The sequence below is a fragment of the Rhinoderma darwinii genome, chromosome 1 (genome assembly GCF_050947455.1).
Source record: "Rhinoderma darwinii isolate aRhiDar2 chromosome 1, aRhiDar2.hap1, whole genome shotgun sequence".
Taxonomy (NCBI): Eukaryota; Metazoa; Chordata; class Amphibia; order Anura; family Rhinodermatidae; genus Rhinoderma; species Rhinoderma darwinii.
The window spans coordinates 604,725,195-604,744,476 of NC_134687.1; the positions used below are offsets into that span (position 1 = coordinate 604,725,195).

The 19,282-nt window shown below is 42.4% G+C and overlaps 1 protein-coding gene across 2 annotated transcripts in view; it reads left to right on the top strand.

The window, feature by feature from the left end:
- The window catches only part of CTIF (cap binding complex dependent translation initiation factor), a 221,801-nt gene that overhangs the window by 101,681 nt on the left and 100,838 nt on the right, over positions 1-19,282 (top strand). For both annotated transcript variants that reach the window (XM_075840870.1, XM_075840878.1), the window contains exon 8: positions 12,408-12,484. In XM_075840870.1, coding sequence (XP_075696985.1) covers positions 12,408-12,484 — 77 coding nt within the window. The remainder of the gene's footprint in view (positions 1-12,407; positions 12,485-19,282) is intronic.

Consider the following 19,282-nt stretch of genomic DNA (forward strand, 5'->3'; position numbering starts at 1 on the left):
GAAAACACATTTTCATATATCCTATTAGGTGATTTGGAGAGAATAGAGATCGTCCCCTGTTCAGTATTCTCATCACTTGACCAGAGTGGAGAGCAGTTACAAAGAGCGTCTCTGGAGGACCTGTCCTGTCCTGTATTACGCAGACAACATATTGATATGAATGAACACTGTGTAATACTTAATTTGCACTGTGGTGGCGCTGCAAGGAAATGTAACACTTACTGCCAGGTTTGCGTACAGATCAGCTGGGACGCTCTGTGATCTGCTCATTGTCAAGGATCCTTCTAACAATTTGTATTGTCCAAAGCGGAGAACCCCTTAAAATAGAATTTATATGTGGCATGTTAAGTTTGGCTATTAAAGCATTAGGACGGTTTATCTTGATCACTAATAATGGTACATTCCATGTGGCGCCTCCTTCCTGTGCGCCAGGGCGACTCGTACAAGCTGCAATGTCCTTCCGTGTTCAGCATTACATTCTGTCTTCATTGAAGAAAACAAGACTCCTTAATATGTGTTTCATTTTTCCCAGACTGTTCCACGGTAGTCTTCAGTGACAAGGGAGTCCATATCTACTTGATGCTTTGTTTCCCATTGACCGTGGCGCCTGCAGTCCCCCTCCCCCTCCCCTCTATGTTTGTGTCTATGGGAAATAAATCCAGAGTTTTATCTATCTTGAGAAAGCTTTTATTTTTTCAATGCAATCAAACAATCCGAGCTGGCCAGAGGAAATAATGCAGCGGAGCATTTCCTGCTTCTTAAGAGTGCCTGCCATTGCTAGGAAAGTCCTCGCAGTCCCCTCTCAGCATTTCCTGTCCGGTTTATTAATAGTCACAATGTAAGAGACTAGGATTTCTTTACGCCGCCAGCTTCCTGTCTGCCGCCACCAGGTAAAAGGTTCAATAGAAAATGTGACCTAGTAAATGTGAGTGCGGGTCTCCCTCATGGAACACTGGATGGGAAATAGATGTCTGATTTCTTGGGTTCCCACTGTTGGGGGCCCCACTGAGCAGTAGACCGGGGGTCCGGTGCCCCCTGTACCTCCCCACTGCATAAGCGTAGGGTAGTGAACTTTAAATGGAGTAGTGGTCGAGCATGTACGCTACCAAACGCCCCTGTCCACCTCTGCGGGTAGCAGGACTTTGAAAAGAGCGGCGGTCGAGAGTGTGCGCTGCCGCTACTTGTCTATGGGACTGATTCAATTAGCCGAGTACAGCGATTGGCTGTTTCTGTCAATCCCATAGATATTGAATGAAGGCACATGCTCAATCACCGCTCCATTCAAGCTCCTCCTCACTGCAGCCATCGGGGGCTCAGGACCTTTGTTCTAGTGATCGGTGCGGCCCACAGTGATCAGACATTTTATCATCTGTCTTGTAGATAGGTGATAAATATCGATTGTAGGAAAACCCCTTTTAAGTTTCTAATATATATTTAGTATACAATTCTGACGGCCCTCAGCCTTTTTTGCACTCATTTTGTGGTTTAATTTTACTCCTAAGGGTATGTTCACACGACAGCGTCCGTAACGGCTGAAATTACGGGGATGTTTTCAGGAGAAAACGTCCCCGTAATTTCAGCCGTAACGGCATGTGCAGGCGCTTGAACGCCGAGTCCATTACGGACGTAATTGGCGCTGCTTTTCATTGGAGTCAATGAATAACTGCTCCAATTACGGCCAAAGAAGTGACAGGTCACTTCTTTGACGCGGGCGTCTATTTACGCGCCGTCATTTGACAGCGACGTGTAAATATACGCCTCGTGTGAAGAGACAAACGTCAGCCCATTGCTTTCAATGGGCAGATGTTTGTCAACGCTATTGAGGCGCATTTTTCGGACGTAATTCGGGGCAAAAACGCCCGAATTACGTCCGTAATTAGTGTGTGTGAACATACCCTAAATCTCTAGTTGCTGCATGGAAACAATCGACAAGCTGCTGTTGATGGATGTTATTTCTATATTATGCCGGAGTATATAAAGGACTATTGGTGTGATTGACTCATTAGGAATTGAATACGCCTGCCTGGACCAATTCATTAACCACCAAGAAATCTTTTTGGAAAGGCTTTTCTGCTTTCACATGACATTATCCGATCCCGTCTTTAGCATAAAATATTACATCCGTATTCCAGTTCTGTAAAGGCAATCTCTAAATCAGAATGTATGGATGTTTATCTGTTAATAAACATCATATATGAATCCGTTATTGCTGTGTGGGTCGGCACACGCGCAATAATTAGAATAAAGAAAGGTATAGGATCTGTAGGTGTAAATAAGCATGGCATCCGCAAATCCTTTACCCTTACAAGTGGGGTTTATATACTTTTCCAATAATAATAGAGCACAGAAGAAATCTGATAATCTGGCACCTATCCGGTACTGTATGCGGGATAAAATGTATGTGTATATATAGATGTATATAAACTATATTTATTCTTTCATTTTGCGTCTACCCCCATTTCTCTGCTTTGTTTGGGAAGTCTGGAATTTCTGGCCACCTTAAGATAATTTGCCAAGTTCCACTTTTTTTTAAACAAAGACCTAAAAATTGCGCTTTGTTCTACTTCCTTGCAGCAGAGATCCCGTGTACGTGATGAGCTGCAGGTATTTGTGAATGACTCTCCGCACCGGCGACTCTACGCTGCCAAACAAAGTGATACGGTGTGACTTTTAGCTGGAGAGACCGCGCGTGGCGAGGAAACTTGCTGCTGGAATGGGAACAATACTGGATCATCAGTGTGAAACTCCCTCGTCCACCCTCTTCCTTCCATTGTCAGGCCGCGGTGCAGGTCTCATGTTTGGGTGAGAGTTCACTTAGTGAAGTGCCGCACTTCTCAGTGACAGGTGCTGGAACCAATGCCCAAGGGCCAAATGTGGAGAAGCAAATGCCCCTAAAAAAGATTTTCACCCATATAAAGGAAAACTCTGGCCAAAATGATTCCTCCTGAACTGCACCGTGTAAAGTCCTTGTCCTCCATGTGTTTCATGTAAGGCCTCATGCACACGACCGTGATTTGCGGCTCGGACGGCTGTGGAGTCACCCGCGGGCTGTGCACATGGCCACGCGCATTCATTTCTATGAGCCTGGACCGCAAAATATGGCCGTAATAAGAAATGTCCTATCTTGCCTGTGGTTGCCACGGTCCGTGCATTGCCCAGGAGCCTGGACCGCAAAAAGATCGGACATGTCTAATTATGGCCGCATTTTGCGCTCCAGGCTAGTTGAAATTAACGCACGCGGCCATGTGCACGGCCCGTGATTTGCGGCCGGCTGCGGGTGACACTCTGTGGCCGTCCGAGCCGCAACCCACCACTATGGTCGTGTGCATGAGGCCTTACAGTTTGGTTTCTACATTGTAGCAGTTTTTTCCATGACACCAAATATGTCCGCGTCTACCCCCTCTTATATTCTCCTACCGTAAGCACTAGATGTCAGGTGCACAGTCATGTGACTTCCAAGTTGGGACTGAATAATAAAATCACTTGGAGAGGATGCATCATGGGAAATAACTAAAATTTATAGGGGTTTTCCAGGAAAAACATTGACGGCCTATTCTCAGGATAAGTCTTCAATGTATGACTGGTGGCGTTCCAACCCGCTGGGGATCCCCACTAATCAGTAGTACAAAGAGATGGGAGAGGTTCAGACAATAGTAAATTGCTATTTATTCTGGGGTTGTTGGTTTTTCAAATTCAAGTCTATTTGACCGATTTCTTTTTACGTCTAAATTTGTTTTTAAGGCACTGACTAAAATGGCAAAATAAAGTGTACAATGTTTTTTCCTTTTGAAATTATTTTAACAATCGAGAAAAAACGATCTCTCAGAAAAAAAGAAATTCCCCTTTTAAACAAAAAAATAAAAAATTTTTTTTTTCAGTATACATTTTTTGTATATATAATTTGTTTTTGTTTTTTTAATGTAATTGGGTCATATTTTACTCCCACTAGCCCTTCAAAGTAAAGCCATGCATACAGCTTGCCTTCCATCCCTGGTTCGAACCTGACCAAGGACAACATCTGCATGGAGTGTGTATGTTCTCTCTGTTTGCGCATGGGGGTTCTGCAACACTCCAAAAATATGAAATTTAGATTTTGAGCCCAACTGAGGACAGTTAGTGATGACCACTTCTGCACAGCCCTGCGGAATATGTTGGTGCTACATAACCAATATAAGGTTTCGTTCACATCTGCATTGGGACTCCGTTTCATGGGTTCCGTCTGAGCTTTTCGTCAGGGGAATCCATGAACGGAATCCAAAAGGAAACCATAGGTTTCCATTTGCATCACCATTGATTTCAATGGTGACTAATCCGGTGCCAATGGTTTGTCCCCGTTGTGTAAGGGTTCCGCCGTTTTGACGGAATGAATAGTGCAGTCGACTATGCTATTGATTTTGTCAAAACGGAATGTGTCGCTTGAAAATTTTATTTTAGTTAAAAAGTTAGTATATACATGATTACATGTTCTAATTTTTTTCACAAGTCAGGAAATATTATAAATTAGATTCTAATTTATAACATTTCCCTGTGCTGGTCACTAGAGGGAGCAATTCCCAAAATTGCAGCATTTTTTGAGCGAATGCACCGTGTAGTAGGCTTAGATACAGTGGTAATCACACAGTAAAACCCGAACATACATAACTTACCTGCTCCTGCCGCTTCCTCCGCTCCTAGTCCTTGCTTCTGAACGTATGGACGGAAGCCGCGACCGGAAGTAGTCATCTTACTGTCAGGCTGCGGCTTCCGGTCCACATGAAAATGGCGCCGGATGTCGCTCGGCCGAAGGCCTTCCTTTTGGACAGTGTGGGAGCGGCGCATGCTCCATTCCCACACAGATGGCGTACGCTATAGTGAATGGAACGGCTCCCATTCGCATTCTCTATGGGGATGTATGTGCCGTGTTCCATCTCTGTATGTGTCGTTAATCGACACATACAGAGATGAAAAAAAAAATGGCAGCTCCCATAGAGAAGTAAAAGACAGAAAAAAGTAAAACACAAAAAACAAAATTTATTTTAATAACATACTAAAAGCAAAAACATATAAAAAAAAAATTTCCATGACACCTTCCCTTTAAACAACGGTGACAAACTGAAACCATTCCTTTTATGGGTTCCCTTGACTGAAAGCTCAAACCGAGCCCATGAACGGAGTCCCGACGCAGATGTGAATGAAGCCTTAATGAGAAAAAACTGATGTCAAGATATAGGAATATTTTACAATATTCAACCTCCAATAATCTAGAAATCCTCCAACACTTTTTTTTTTTCTTTGCAGCAGCAGCACAGAATTTTAATGTAATATGGATTTTCACAAAAACAAAAGCCAAAGACCAAGCAATGAAAAAAATTTTTATTATTTTATGCTAACCTTTTATTTTGGTATTTTGTTTTAGAATATTTAATAATCTGACACATATCCGGATTATGGGCATTTTACTGTATATTGAATTTTGGAGACTATTTCTAGAAAGCGTCAGGAAATGAGGATGCGACTGTTTCGTAGTGAGGCGCAGCCCTACCATGGAGAAGCTTGGCAGCGGCCCCAGATGTGGCCCTAAGCGTTAATGTATACGCAGCTGGAACAAATACAATCACAGTTCCACTTCCTCAATTACTCCGATCTTTCAGCTTTCTATTGCCAGGTTTCGGAAACGTGACTCATTGTATGTATCTCTCCATGCAAATTCCTCCTCCTCCCAGTACGAAGTTTATGAGGAACGCCATGTGCCTGGAAGTTTTTTTTGCCTTTTAATAATGGAAAAAAAAAAATTCTTTGATTTTTCACTCTACTTCTCCAATTTAGAATATTAGTTTTACGTACAGGGAAATTCTGTCACAAAAATCCCCTATAACTTTTAATCTTTCATCTCTTCTCCCAAGATGTTACCCATTTTATATTATCCTGTTATCTGTTTCTGGGAAATCTGGGTATTTAGTATGGGCAGTCCAGCTCCCCTGAATTTTGTCAGCCAGGTTTTTATGGTCTTGAACAGCAAATGGAGCATTAAAGGGGTATTCCCACCCTAGAGATTCATGGCATATCCACAAGATAGATGCGGGTACCCTCTCCTGCAACAAGACTACTTGGAGGCTTTAGAAATGTATCATTTTGTGCTGGTCTAGAACATGGAGCCCTTCATTCTTCACACTTATGCTTGAGCTCGATGTTGCCCCCTGCTGGGTAATATAATTGTATGATCTGCAAAGAGGATCGGGGGAAGGGAAGAGACTATGCTGTGACTACGTTTCTGGCTCCCAATAGTAGTTGTCACTTATCAAGCTCATGCAGCCTCAGGACTCCTACAGACGGGCGTGTTCCTCGTCCGTGGGCTGTGCGCTGAAATAACTGGACGTGAAAAACGCATGCCCGATGCCAAGCACACTGATGCCATACATAACTCACACGGACATGAAATGCAGGAAATACGCTGCGTTTTTTTACGCATGTAAATCGGACATGCTCGTGTGAATGTAGCATTAAGGTGGCCATACGCCTGAGAGAGTGGTCGGCCAAACCCAATGTGTTCTCAATGGGGAGAGGGGAATAAGCCGCTGCCATACACCCCTGGCAGTGGCTTATCTCCTGTGAGAACAAAGGATCGGGCATGTTGAAATCCAACAAGCCCGATCCTTCTTTCCCCCAACATCTGTGAGGGACCGTTCACTCCATCCCTGTTAGGTATACTACACCTCTCTAAGCCGGCAATTTTAATACTGAATTTCAATAATTCAAAATAATAGATCAGTTGATTTTTATGCTTCTTGCCCTTCTTTTTCCCATTTCTTCTCCTTCCCTGTCTTTGTTTAAAGGGGTTGTCCACCTTCTGACAACTGATGACCTATCCACCGGATAGGTCATCAGTATATCATCAGTGCGGGCCCGACACCCGGACCCCGCACCGACAAGCCGCTCTGGTGCCTTGCGGTTACCGGATGTTGTTGTTTTTTTTTTGTTTGTTTTTTTTTTTTAATGTACCAGTCAGAGCTCTTAATTTTTATTTTCTTCTTTTTTTTTTTTTTTTTTTTTTTTTTTGGGATTAAGGTCATAAATGTTTGTTGTTGTTTTTTTTTTTGACAAATCGGGTTAAAGTTTTGTTCCAATTTATAATTAAATAGCAGTTGCTTTTTTAAAATATTGAGCATTTAATTTGTGGGAAAAAATCTTTTTGACATATTTTATGTAAAAAAAAAATCTATAGAAAAGGATTTTTTTCTCCGTCCTGGTCCGGCAATTATTTTGATATAGGGTTAGGGTCACTGTGTCAAGGGCAGGACTTCACTAATAAATGGTGGGGATTTTACTGTTATTCTATAGCGGCATAAACATAAACCGCTGTAGAATCAGGCGCCTTAATGACTGTTGTAAAAAGGCGCATTGGTGGTCATTAAAGGGCTAAAGATCCCAGGGATATACATGTCCCTCACGTCTTCCTCTGTCAAGTTGTTAAATATTACTTTCCACCATTTCTTCGTAAAATCTGGTTTCCAGGAAAGCTGGGTGACAACCAACATGGCCACCATCAACTTTCTAGAGGCCGTTTTAAACCCTAGAACCCCTAGTTGATAACCCTGGGAGCAGTGTTAGCCGCCATATTTTTGTTTTACCCAGCTCTCCCAGAAACAGATTATACTTTCATTTTTGAGAATTGGTGCTTTGATTACATATTATTTAAAGGGGCCATTTTTGAATATTTTTTTTTTATGCTAGAGAAGTTCCTGTGTGCTTGTGGGAACAGGATTGTCAAAGAAATGAGAATATGGGCCAGCGAGGCCGAGTCTGCAGCCTCTTTAATGAGCTGTTTCTGTACCCCGTCCAAGGGCCTTTGTTGTAAGTAGAAGCAGACGCTTTCATGTTGTAAGTGTTGCTTTTCTTCATTTGACGGTTCTTTTGTATCACCGGATGATCTGTAAAACATTGAGCTCTGCTAGAAAGTCTTCACTATAATTGCTTTTTCATTAGCTCGGAACATCTCCAGAGCGAGGGGAAAAAAAAACAAATCTGATTTTGAAATTGGGGCTGAGGGTGAAAAGGTCAGAGAGCGAAACAAAAACTCGCCCAGAGACTCCGTCACCTCACTAAAGAAGCCAGTGGTATAGACTCTGCTTTTTTAAGAAACCAAAATAAATCTTTTACATTCCAAATCGTCATGTTCTTTCCCGTCGTGTTCTCATTACAACGTTGTACTAATAATTTCACGAAACGTTCGACTGCGTTAAGAAAATCCTCTGCCCTCCTCCCGATCAGTGCTTTGTGGGATATGTACACATTAACAACTCCAAACAGTCCATAATACACTGTTGGTATACTCCAGTCATAACCAAAGCTTGGTTCAGAATTCTGCTGACTTCCTGTTAGCTCTCAGGCTGCAAAACTTGGCATCTTTCCGCTTCCTCCGGCTAGATCTGGGTCTCCACAGTGCCCCATAGCAAAGCGTGCTGTATGCAGTCACTGATCCAACAGGTGGCAGCCGTGTCAAGTCATACAGCTTTAGTGCTAACCGGAAGTCAACAACATTTTGAATACAGCTTTGGATGTGACTGAAGTTAATAACAAAGCAAGCATTAAGGTATCTGCATAGTTTGTTTTTGGTTTTTTTCTTCTGTATACTCCATTAGTTTATAAAAGTCATGGAGGGGAGAGACGCTGCCAAGAATGCTTCTCACGCGGTAGAATCTAGTACAGAACCTAGTGTGGAGCCCGTCCAGGGAAGACTCTTTGCAGAGGTCATACGACCCTTGTAAAGTAGCAGCAGGGTGAGCGTAGGGTCAAGAAAACGCATCAACATTCTAGCCAAACTGTCGTAGCCCGGGGTAAAGTCTGCCGTTACCTTTCTTTTTGAGAACTTACCCAGTTCAATGGTAGGCATTCAGTTCCAGAGGAGGAGCTCTATAACGTCATTGGGGAGGATGCTGGGTTGAAGCGTCGGCCCACCACACCTACAAGGTTGGTGCTATATAGTAGTGCCAGAGCTTCTGTGAATCAGTAAACGTTTCTTTGGTCATCAGTCTGTAGGCTAAACAAGGAATGGACATTGTCCCATTGTAGACTCTGTGGACCAGGACAGCTGGATGAGGATAGATACTTTATATGGTATAGGGTCCTGTAATGGATAAAATGCATGCTGGGGGCCCAGCGGCAACATTTTTGTCCCCAATTGAGTAGTTCCGAACGTAATGCTATGTAGAACTGGCTGGATATTCTGTAGTGGCACCCCTGCTAAGATGGTGCCAATTCTACATCAACTTGCATTCTGGTGGAACTGAGCGTGTTTGGTCTGTAAAGGACGGAACGTATTTCGGCCGCAAGTCCCGGACCGAACACACTGCAGGGAGCCAGGCTCCCAGCATCATAGTTATGTACGACGCTAGGAGTCCCTGCCTCACTGCGGGACCACTGTCCCGTACTGTAATCATGTTTTCAGTACGGGACTGTAGTTCTACGGAGAGGCAGGGACTCCTAGCGTCATACATAACTATGATGCTTGGAGCCCGGCTCCCTGCAGTGTGTTTGGTCCGGGACTTGCGGCCGAAATACACTGCCGTTCAAAAGTTTGGGGTCACCCAGATAATTTTGTGTTTTCCATGAAAATTCACACTTATATTTATCAAATGAGTTGCAAAATGACTAGAAAATATAGTCAAGACATTGACAAGGTTAGAAATAATGATTTTTATTTCAAATAGTAATTTTCTCCTTCAAACTTTGCTTTCGTCAAAGAATTCTCCATTTGCAGCAATTACAGCATTGCAGACCTTTGGCATTCTACCTGTTAATTTGCTGAGGTAATCGGGAGAAATTTCACCCCATGCTTCCAGAAGCCCCTCCCACAAGTTGGATTGGCTTGATGGGCACTTCTTGCGTACCATACGGTCAAGCTGCTCCCACAACAGCTCTATGGGGTTGAGATCTGGTGACTGCGCTGGTCACTCCATTACAGATAGAATACCAGCTGCCGGCTTCTTCCCTAAATAGTTCTTGCATAATTTGGAGGTGTGCTTTGGGTCATTGTCCTGTTGTAGGATGAAATTGGCTCCAATCAAGCGCTGTCCACAGGGTATGGCATGGCGTTGCAAAATGGAGTGATAGCGTTCCTTATTCAAAATCCCTTTTACCTTGTACAAATCTCCCACTTTACCAGCACCAAAGCAACCCCAGACCATCACATTACCTCCACCATGCTTGACAGATGGCGTCAGGCACTCTTCCAGCATCTTTTCAGTTGTTCTGCGTCTCACAAATGTTCTTCTGTGTGATCCAAACACCTCAAACTTCGATTCGTCTGTCCATAACGCTTTTTTCCAATCTTCCTCTGTCCAATGTCTGTGTGCTTTTGCCCATATTAATCTTTTCCTTTTATTAGCCAGTCTCAGATATGGCTTTTTCTTTGCCACTCTGCCCTGAAGGCCAGCATCCTGGAGTCGCCTCTTCACTGTAGACGTTGACACTGGCGTTTTGCGGGTACTATTTAATGAAGCTGCCAGTTGAGGACCTGTGAGGCGTCTATTTCTCAAACTAGAGACGCTAATGTACTTGTCTTGTTGCTCAGTTGTGCAGCGGGGCCTCCCACTTCTCTTTCTACTCTGGTTAGAGCCTGTTTGTGCTGTCCTCTGAAGGGAGTAGTACACACCGTTTGTAGGAAATCTTCCGTTTCTTGGCAATTTCTCGCATGGAATAGCCTTCATTTCTAAGAACAAGAATAGACTGTCGAGTTTCACATGAAAGCTCTCTTTTTCTAGCCATTGTGAGAGTTTAATCGAACCCACAAATGTAATGCTCCAGATTCTCAACTAGCTCAAAGGAAGGTCAGTTTTATAGCTCCTCTAAACAGCAAAACTGTTTACAGCGGTGCTAACATAATTGCACAAGGGTTTTCAAGTGTTTTCTAATCATCCATCAGCCTTCTAACACAGTTAGCAAACACAATGTACCATTAGAACACTGGAGTGATGGTTGCTGGAAATGGGCTTCTATACACCTATGTATATATTACATTAAAAACCAGACGTTTGCAGCTAGAATAGTCATTTAGCACATTAACAATGTATAGAGTGTATTTCTCATTAATTTAATGTTCTCTTCATTGAAAAAAAACTGTGCTTTTCTTGCAAAAATAAGGAAATTTCTAAGTGACCCTAAACTTTTGAACGGTAGTGTATGTTCCGTCCTTTACGGATGATGATCTTTTCTTGTTTTACATCGTAAGGGTTCGTTAGTAAGACGGAGGTGAAAATAATGCCCTTTTGGCCACTGTCCGGCTGGTATACATTACTATACAGAAAAATAGATTACTACGCTATACTTTTATTTTTATTTTTTTCACATGGAGACCTGTGGGTGAGGGATGCCACTGTATGACATCCGTTTAATGTATACATCATGAGCTTTTTATGATGTATTTGTTAAACGGATGCAATAATAGCTATTGAGTGATGGATGCCTAACCGTGGCATACGTCACTATACACTATAATGGCATCCGTTCAACAGATACGTCATGAAAAGCTCATTTGCTATTGTTCGCATATAAGTCGGGAGGTTTTCCTGGTGTATACATCAAACGGTGACCATACAAGCAGTGTGAACATAGCCCTACTGTGCAGCAGGAATTAATCACATATCTCTGGTTGTTGTTAAGGCCGGTTCACATCTATGATGTAGGCTCCATTCCAGATCCGGTCCAAAGTGCCGGAAACTATATCACAATGCGCTATTTTTTCTGGTAAAACAACGGTCACCATGACGGAAACCCGACGGAACCCATTAAAGTCATTGGGTTCCGTCGGGCGCTGATGATTTCTGTCATGCAACGGATCTAGCACTTCCGGTATTTTCATTTATTCTGACAGAGCAAAGCAACGGAAACACCGATTGCACATGTGAACGAGGCCTTATTTGTAAAGTTACAATGTGTCTACATGGTTATGTAAATTGTGTAGGCGTTTAACAATATAATATATAAGACGTTCGCCTGCAATGGAGAGACCTTGAGGTGCATAGCCCACAGGGATGTAAGGAGTATATGGTGGCCATACAAAAGTTTGAACTCCTATAGGGACAGCTTTAGAACGCAGGACCCCGAGGCCCCCCACTTACTGGAAGATGCGCTGGGCTCTGACGCACCGCGGCGATTTATTCTCCCAGTCTTAAAAGGTTCATTTTGTGTCACGCTATTCATTCGTCTTCCTCTTGAATTACATTTTGCCTTTTGTATTCATCTGCTTCTTAGTTATGTCTTTTACGGGAAAAGCTGGGTGACTCTTGTGAGAGCCATTATATTGGCTGTAGCCGAACTTTCTCCACAAAGGATATGCTACCGTTGCGGAGATTATGGGTCCTCTGTGTTGTTTTGTCAGCAATATTTGACTATAGAAAAATCTCCTTTTTATTCTTTTTTTTTGTCTGTAGGGATATCACCCACTGCCCAATGAAGCAGAGATAGCACAAACCAAAAAATTATTCAGGAGGAAAAGAAATGATCGAAGGTAAGAGTACGTCCAAAAATCAGTTTATTAATGTTGTCGTTTTGAAATTCTAGCCCTGAAGCAGGAGGCTCAGGATGAACAGTGTTATAGGTCCCTCTTACAGGGTGCATAGAACTGTCGGGAAAGTAGGAAAATAAGTGATTTTAAGATCGGTAACTAAATTAAGTTGTTGATATAAATGGGACTTTTCTTTAAGAGTCCGCCGTCATCTGCCAGTGATGTGTAGCATCTTTCTCATACAATTGATTTAAAGGTATAAACGTATAAAATGGGATGTATGAGATTAAAAAAAAAACCTTGGCTGCTGTCTTCTAGTAACCGCGCCACTCTTGTCCATAGGCTGTGCCTAGTTCAAGTAAATAGGGATGAGTTGCAATACCAGGCATAGACCATGAACAAGAATGGTGCTGTTTCTGGAAAAAGCTGCCATGTTTTTCTAATCCCATACAGCCAAAAGGATATCGCTTAAGACAATTCCCTATGATAATAGTATCAGCTTATCTCCTGCTCACTATGGGAGAGATCAGAGACTTCTGCAGGGCTGTCGAAGGAAATAGCTGTGGTTTCCCTGCTATTCAGCAAAGCTTACATTTCCCAGGAAGCTCTACTACAATGTAGAATCGGTCCTGTGGAAGAAGGCGGCAATATTACTGCATATTCGGAATTGCTATTTGTGCAGTTTTTTAAAAAATATATTCTACACCGCAGCTCCAAGCTAGAACGTTTCTGTAAGCCTTTGTTCACATCTAATTTTTTTTAAAGAAGCATTTCCGCAATTTTTTTTTTTTTTGGTCTATATAGTGCAGCATAGGCTGCTATTAAAGAATAATGTAGAGGCTCTTGTGTTTACTTGTTTTAGTTGATGTGCCGTTTGGTTCCTTTTTGCCCTCTGATATGGTTCCCCTAAGACATACTACGTTTCCCATCATGCCCCTGCTCCTTTCAGAGGCAGATGGGGGGGGGGGTGAGTCTCTTCACACTTCACTTGCTTTGCTCTGAGTCAAATCTATATGCATCAAGTAATAGATCAGTGACATAGAACTTTTATCCTCACACTGCAGGTCTGTGTATCCTATGTGATGCAGCTGCAGCCTGTCTACTCTGCATCCTGCTTGCAGTAGAGTCCTATCTATGTGCATCAGGTGATCAGTGACATGGAACTTTTATCCTCACACTGCAGGTCTGTGTATCCTATGTGATGCAGCTGCAGCCTGTCTTCTCTGCATCCTGCTTGCAGTAGATTTCTCCATGTTAGTCCTTACAAACAGACAGTGAGGAGCAGCATCTCATAGAAGTGCACTGGAATCTGCACACAGCACTCAGATAGTATACACAGTGTGAGTCAGGGGAGTTTTAGAACTCTGCAGCTTGTCATTGTATGGACTCATCTATTACTGCACTTCTGCTCCCTTAGGGCAAAAATGATCTCTTCAGCAGCACTATATGCATGGGAGACATACAGAGGAACAAGAAGGCTGGGGAGGGGTCTCAGAGCTGCCAGGAGGGATTTAATAGTTGATCATGTAATCTAGTAGTTTACAGGAAGTTATCTACACAGGAGAGTGTGACCTCCTGTCTACACATGAGAGCATAGTCTATTCTGGTGGTCAGACTGAGATCACATGACACAGCTGCCCATAATAAAAGGGTTCAAAATGTATAGATGCAACTGAGCTGCGAAGAAACAAATGACACTGCTAGAATATTGCTGGTGAGTTAGCATTATATGTGCAATAAAAAATAAAGATGCTTTAACTGCTTGTGTGCCAGGAAAGCTCCCAGGATATACGCCAAACGTATGCATGCTATAGGACCCCATGCACCCTGTGTTTGCCAAAATTGTTGTTTTTATTTATTTATTTTATACATGCGCCTTGCCGGCATACATTAAAAAAAAAAAACGACACCATGGAATATAAGTTTTTTTTTTTTTTTTTTTTCAAATCATTAATTTATTTTTTACATTGGGAGCAAATTGGCGAGATAGGCCTCTGTATGCTTATACGTTGGAGATTTACATTGGGAAATTGGGAAACACACTGGATGACAACAGCTGTCAAAAGGATGAAGGAAAAGAGAAAATCACCACGTGCTTTTCTGTTTACAAACATCCAAATGGAGTGTCATAATGATGGCTGCGCGAAAACCACGCAGCCGCGCATCATGTGATGCTGCCACATGGAGCTGTCAAGTGCATTTTGCGCAGGCAAAACGCAGCGTTTTTTGCGTGCGCAGAAGGCACACGCTCGTGTGAATCCAGCCTAACCCTTTTCTTAGTAATATCTGTTTATAATAAAGCTGGGTGACATCCCATATGGCACATGAGAGTTATCACTAAACTGTCCAAGGCTCCTGAAAGGCAAAATTGCCTAATTATTTGGTTCTACAGACCTATTCCCACATAGTTGGGTTCACACTGGGCATCTTTGGTTTTGGTAGATAAACTTTCATATCTCTCAATGGCAGTACATCAACCAGAACAAAAACCTAGTGTTTCTGTAGGTTTCCACCCACACTTCAGAAGCATACTAAGGCTGGGTCCACGCGTCCTGGACAAAATGCGTTTTTTTTTGCTGCAGTCTATAAAAATTTTGCAAAAAAAAAAAAATGCATTTTGAGCGTGAACCGAGCCTAATATGTCAATTGGTTTCCTGTGGAATTTTCCCCAGTGTGTCAGAGACGGGAATAAGTTAGTTAGCTCCTGGGGACAGGGACTGGTGTGAGGGATTACAATCTTTGTACAGCGCTGCAGAATATGTTGCCGCTATAAAAGGAAATAAATAAATGGACATCGTTCTGCTTTGTTTTCCAGTGTGACATGAACTGGCGTTGGCCTAAATTTACATGAAATAAACCGCAATTCACTCTGCACAGCTTGTTTTGGACTTTTTTTTTTTTGTTTGTTTTTTTAATTTAAAAACAAATTATTATGTTTCGGATGAAAGCTTTTGCCTTGAAATTCTGCATGGATTTCATTTCGACCTTGTAGCACAGTACGAGGATGGCCGCGCAGCAGCAGACCGTACATCCTTTATGTCCGCACACATGCTCTCAATTACCCCAGATCTGTCTCCTTCCCATAAAGAGAAACTTTTTCTTCTTTATATGTCAAATTTGTGCTTGTAACTCATTTTATTCCCTCTCGTGATTAAAGGCCGCTCATTTAAAGCCATTCTTCTCCGCACATGATTTGGACGGGCGCCAAAACTTTCCGAGCAGATGCGCCGGGCTGACACAAAACAGGTCTGTTGTGTGCACGCGCTCACCACTGCGTTATGCTGCACGTCCTAGGGTGAAGACACTTCATTTGTATTAAATAGATTTCTCCTCAATTAGTGAACCAGTATTAATAGGAACCGGGTACATTCCTGCATTTTGAAGCAGTAATTGTGCGGACACAGATAGTGTGCCCGGTCTATCGTCGGGATATGGCTGAGATTGACAACTACACTCCCACAACAACCAGAAGACCATTTTCGGCTTGGGTGTGTTCTTGGTGATTACATTTATCTTGTACATTCTTATACGGGCAGTACTGGTCCGAGCCTCTGAACTGAGATAATGTATAGGAGATATGAAAATGGCCAAACATGCTGCATACTGACCTTCAACAGGGGATATCCGGTGTAGAAAACCTATTTTCATCTACCCAATTAGGGAATTCTGAATTAATGGAGAGGGAGGCTCTCTGTTCTGGACCCTCATCTATTAGACCGAGTGGACAATAGCTACCAAGAGTGTTTCTGGACCCTGCATTACACAGACTGTCTATTGAAATCAATGTACTGTTATGCTAGGAGTACGGCTCCCTGAACTATGTCCGGTACGGGAAAAACGGGCGACAGACAGTCCATATCTCAGGGACTGAACATGGCCATGTGAAGCAGGCCTCAAAGTTAAAACCCATCCTCTGATCACTGGAGTGAAAATGCAAGGAAAACGAGCACTTGCACAACCCTATAGATAACACCAAACTGTGGGGTCTTCCAGCAGAGAGACCCCTTTTCCCAATCACCATGTCTGAAGTGGACCTGAATTTAAGAAGCCAACCATAGAGTTGGCCACGTGTGTGCTGTCCCTCACATGTTCCCACACCTGCCATAGACTATAAAAGGCTCACAGAATATAATAGAGCCCACCGATCAAACATCTTTTATGGAAATTCCATGAATGTTTTTGGCCGGAATACCATTTTAAGATAACTGTTTAGTGGACTAGGGCCACGTGAGGGTCTCAGTGCCCACACATTGTTGCTAATGTTCCTCTGATATCTAATTCTTCGAGACTGCTGAACGCTTGTAGGAGCGCCGACTCTATAGCATGAGAAATACTAATAATTGTAAAAGGAGCAAGGACAAATACTACAAGGTCAGAAAACAGTGACATGATGTTTGAACCAAGGTCATAAGCCTCCCTTTCCTGAACAGTTGTTGTATTTTGGCTAATTGTATCTTTCGTCGAATGAAGACGGGAGGTTGCGGATTCTCCTGATCCTCCTGTTCAAGGAAACCATGTTGTTCTCTTGTATTCACTGTAACAGTATGGTTTCTACAATGTAGCAACCTATATCTCCATGACACACATTTTCCCGTGCCACAAAATAATTGTCAGACTCCTGGTTGTTGTTTCTCTAACTTTTAACTGGCGTCATTCATTCACCTTCATCTTATTTAGCTAAATGACTGCTTGGAATAAGGCATGATGAGCGTTAAGTAAATATAGGGTTTTTATAGATTTCCATTCTACAAATTTCAAGATCATTGGTGACCTACTGGGGGATTTCAATGTAACATGGAGTTTTCCTTTAAATACCCCTCATCACTGACTGGTGTGACTACTGTAATTCTACCCTAAATTCTGCACATATTGGTGCATGACCTTTACCCATTCCTGTGTCACACCCTCCCTCCTCACCCTGTGAAGCTTCATGGAAAGCTTTATAGAAATGATAAACTTAAAACCACGGAAAACTGTCTGTTTTTCATTTCCTTCGCTAAATTATACAGGACCCGTGGAACATGTAAGAGTTGTATAAATACATTGTAGCGATGGACGTCTTTTATCAAGAGCGCTCCATGCCGGGCCGTGTGTAAACTGGTTCTTGCAGCACGGTGCGGTCTGTCTTCCTTTATCCCAGCAATTGTGATAGTAATTTTTTACATTTCTGTTCCTTTTTTCTGTTCCTTTATTGCATGGCATGGGTCCTTAATGTTCTGAAATGATGGGGCTTCACATAGGATTACTTGTAATGTGACCCAGTTTGGTATCTCCAGTATAGTTATTTCTGACACTGGCAGGGAAGCTGGGCATTTGCTAAACATCAAGCATAAGGCAAAATAAGCGTTCGTCTATTTGGTCTGTACCAGGTTTACAGTACAGGTTCTGACTGGTATAGTCAAGGCAGCTACTGGGTTTGTGCCATTAAAAGGAATATATCGTCATAATTACATATTTAAATGAGGTTTTTGGCAGGGTTTTTTTTTTTTAACTTTTTTTTTCAGTTTTTATTTATCTTTCCATATATAAAAAAAAAATATATATATATATATATATATATATAATCTTTAAATATTCCAATTTTCACACTGTCCACTAGGGCAGACACAATAAGCTAAGATAGCCATGATTAAGGACTTGCACAACGTCTGAAACGTGTAGGCCCCAAGACTGGACCGAGACACTCTCCTACCTGCACACCAGGATTCCTTCCTCTGGACCCTGTTTTAAACTTTGATACTCAGTAAACTTGGAAAGTTTCCATTTTATCCTCTACATCGCTGGATTCAACCCTCTGCCTTGCCTGTCCTCATCCATCGTGTGCCGACACGAGATTCCGTGCGATGTCCACAACACACATGCCAAGTGTCAGGTGAGCTGGAGGATCCCTCCCATATCTCCTAAGATTTCCTGTCTTCTGTTTCTCACTTGTCAGCTTTACAGTATAGACACGGATAGAATGAGCAGAGTCATCTCATATTAGCATTAGAGGAGTTAATGACAATTTTTTGTGCTGCTGGAAGCCTAGATAAGGCAGGATAGTATGTATACTATATATACACACATAAAGATCTGTATGCAGTTCCCCTGTCATTCTCTAGAGGAGGGGCTGTACGCCATTACTTTCTGAAGAATTTTGTAATCTGAGATTTTTCTCTCCATTAACTCCCATTCATTTCAGATGGCATCAAAGAAAGTACAGGAAGGAAATGTGTGTCTCTAAGGCCCAAGTTGACACAGTTTTTTTGACACGTTTTTTGATGCAACCGTCCGAAAATCAATGGGAGGCAGAGGCGGTTTTTATCAGCAAGCTGAAAAAACCGCTTGTGGGAAAAAGAAGCGACATGCCCTATCTTCGGGTGTTTGTCTCTGACCTCCCATTGACATTGGGCAGAGAAAGCGTATTTTGCGGCGTTTTTGCCCGTGGCGCTCAATGGGCGCAAGCGAAAAACGCCACGAAAAATGTGGCAATCAGCTTGCAGGCTCAAAATTCCAAACTAAATTTTGAGGCAGAATTTTCTTCCTGCAAAAAAACTCCATGTGAACATAACCTTATATGGCCGTCTCAAGGAAGGTTTTAAAAATAAGAAAGGAAATTGTTACAGCATTCAAAATAAAAAGTTATACAGGATAAAACTAGACCAAACGGGCAGAAACTGCAGCAAATTTTGCTAAACACTTTAGATATTTCTCGATTTCTTACGCCACCACATGTATAGTTTACTTCACACCAATACTTTGGGCTAAACGAATGGCAGCTACCATAGTAGTATTGCGATAGTACACCTCTTAACAGGTGAA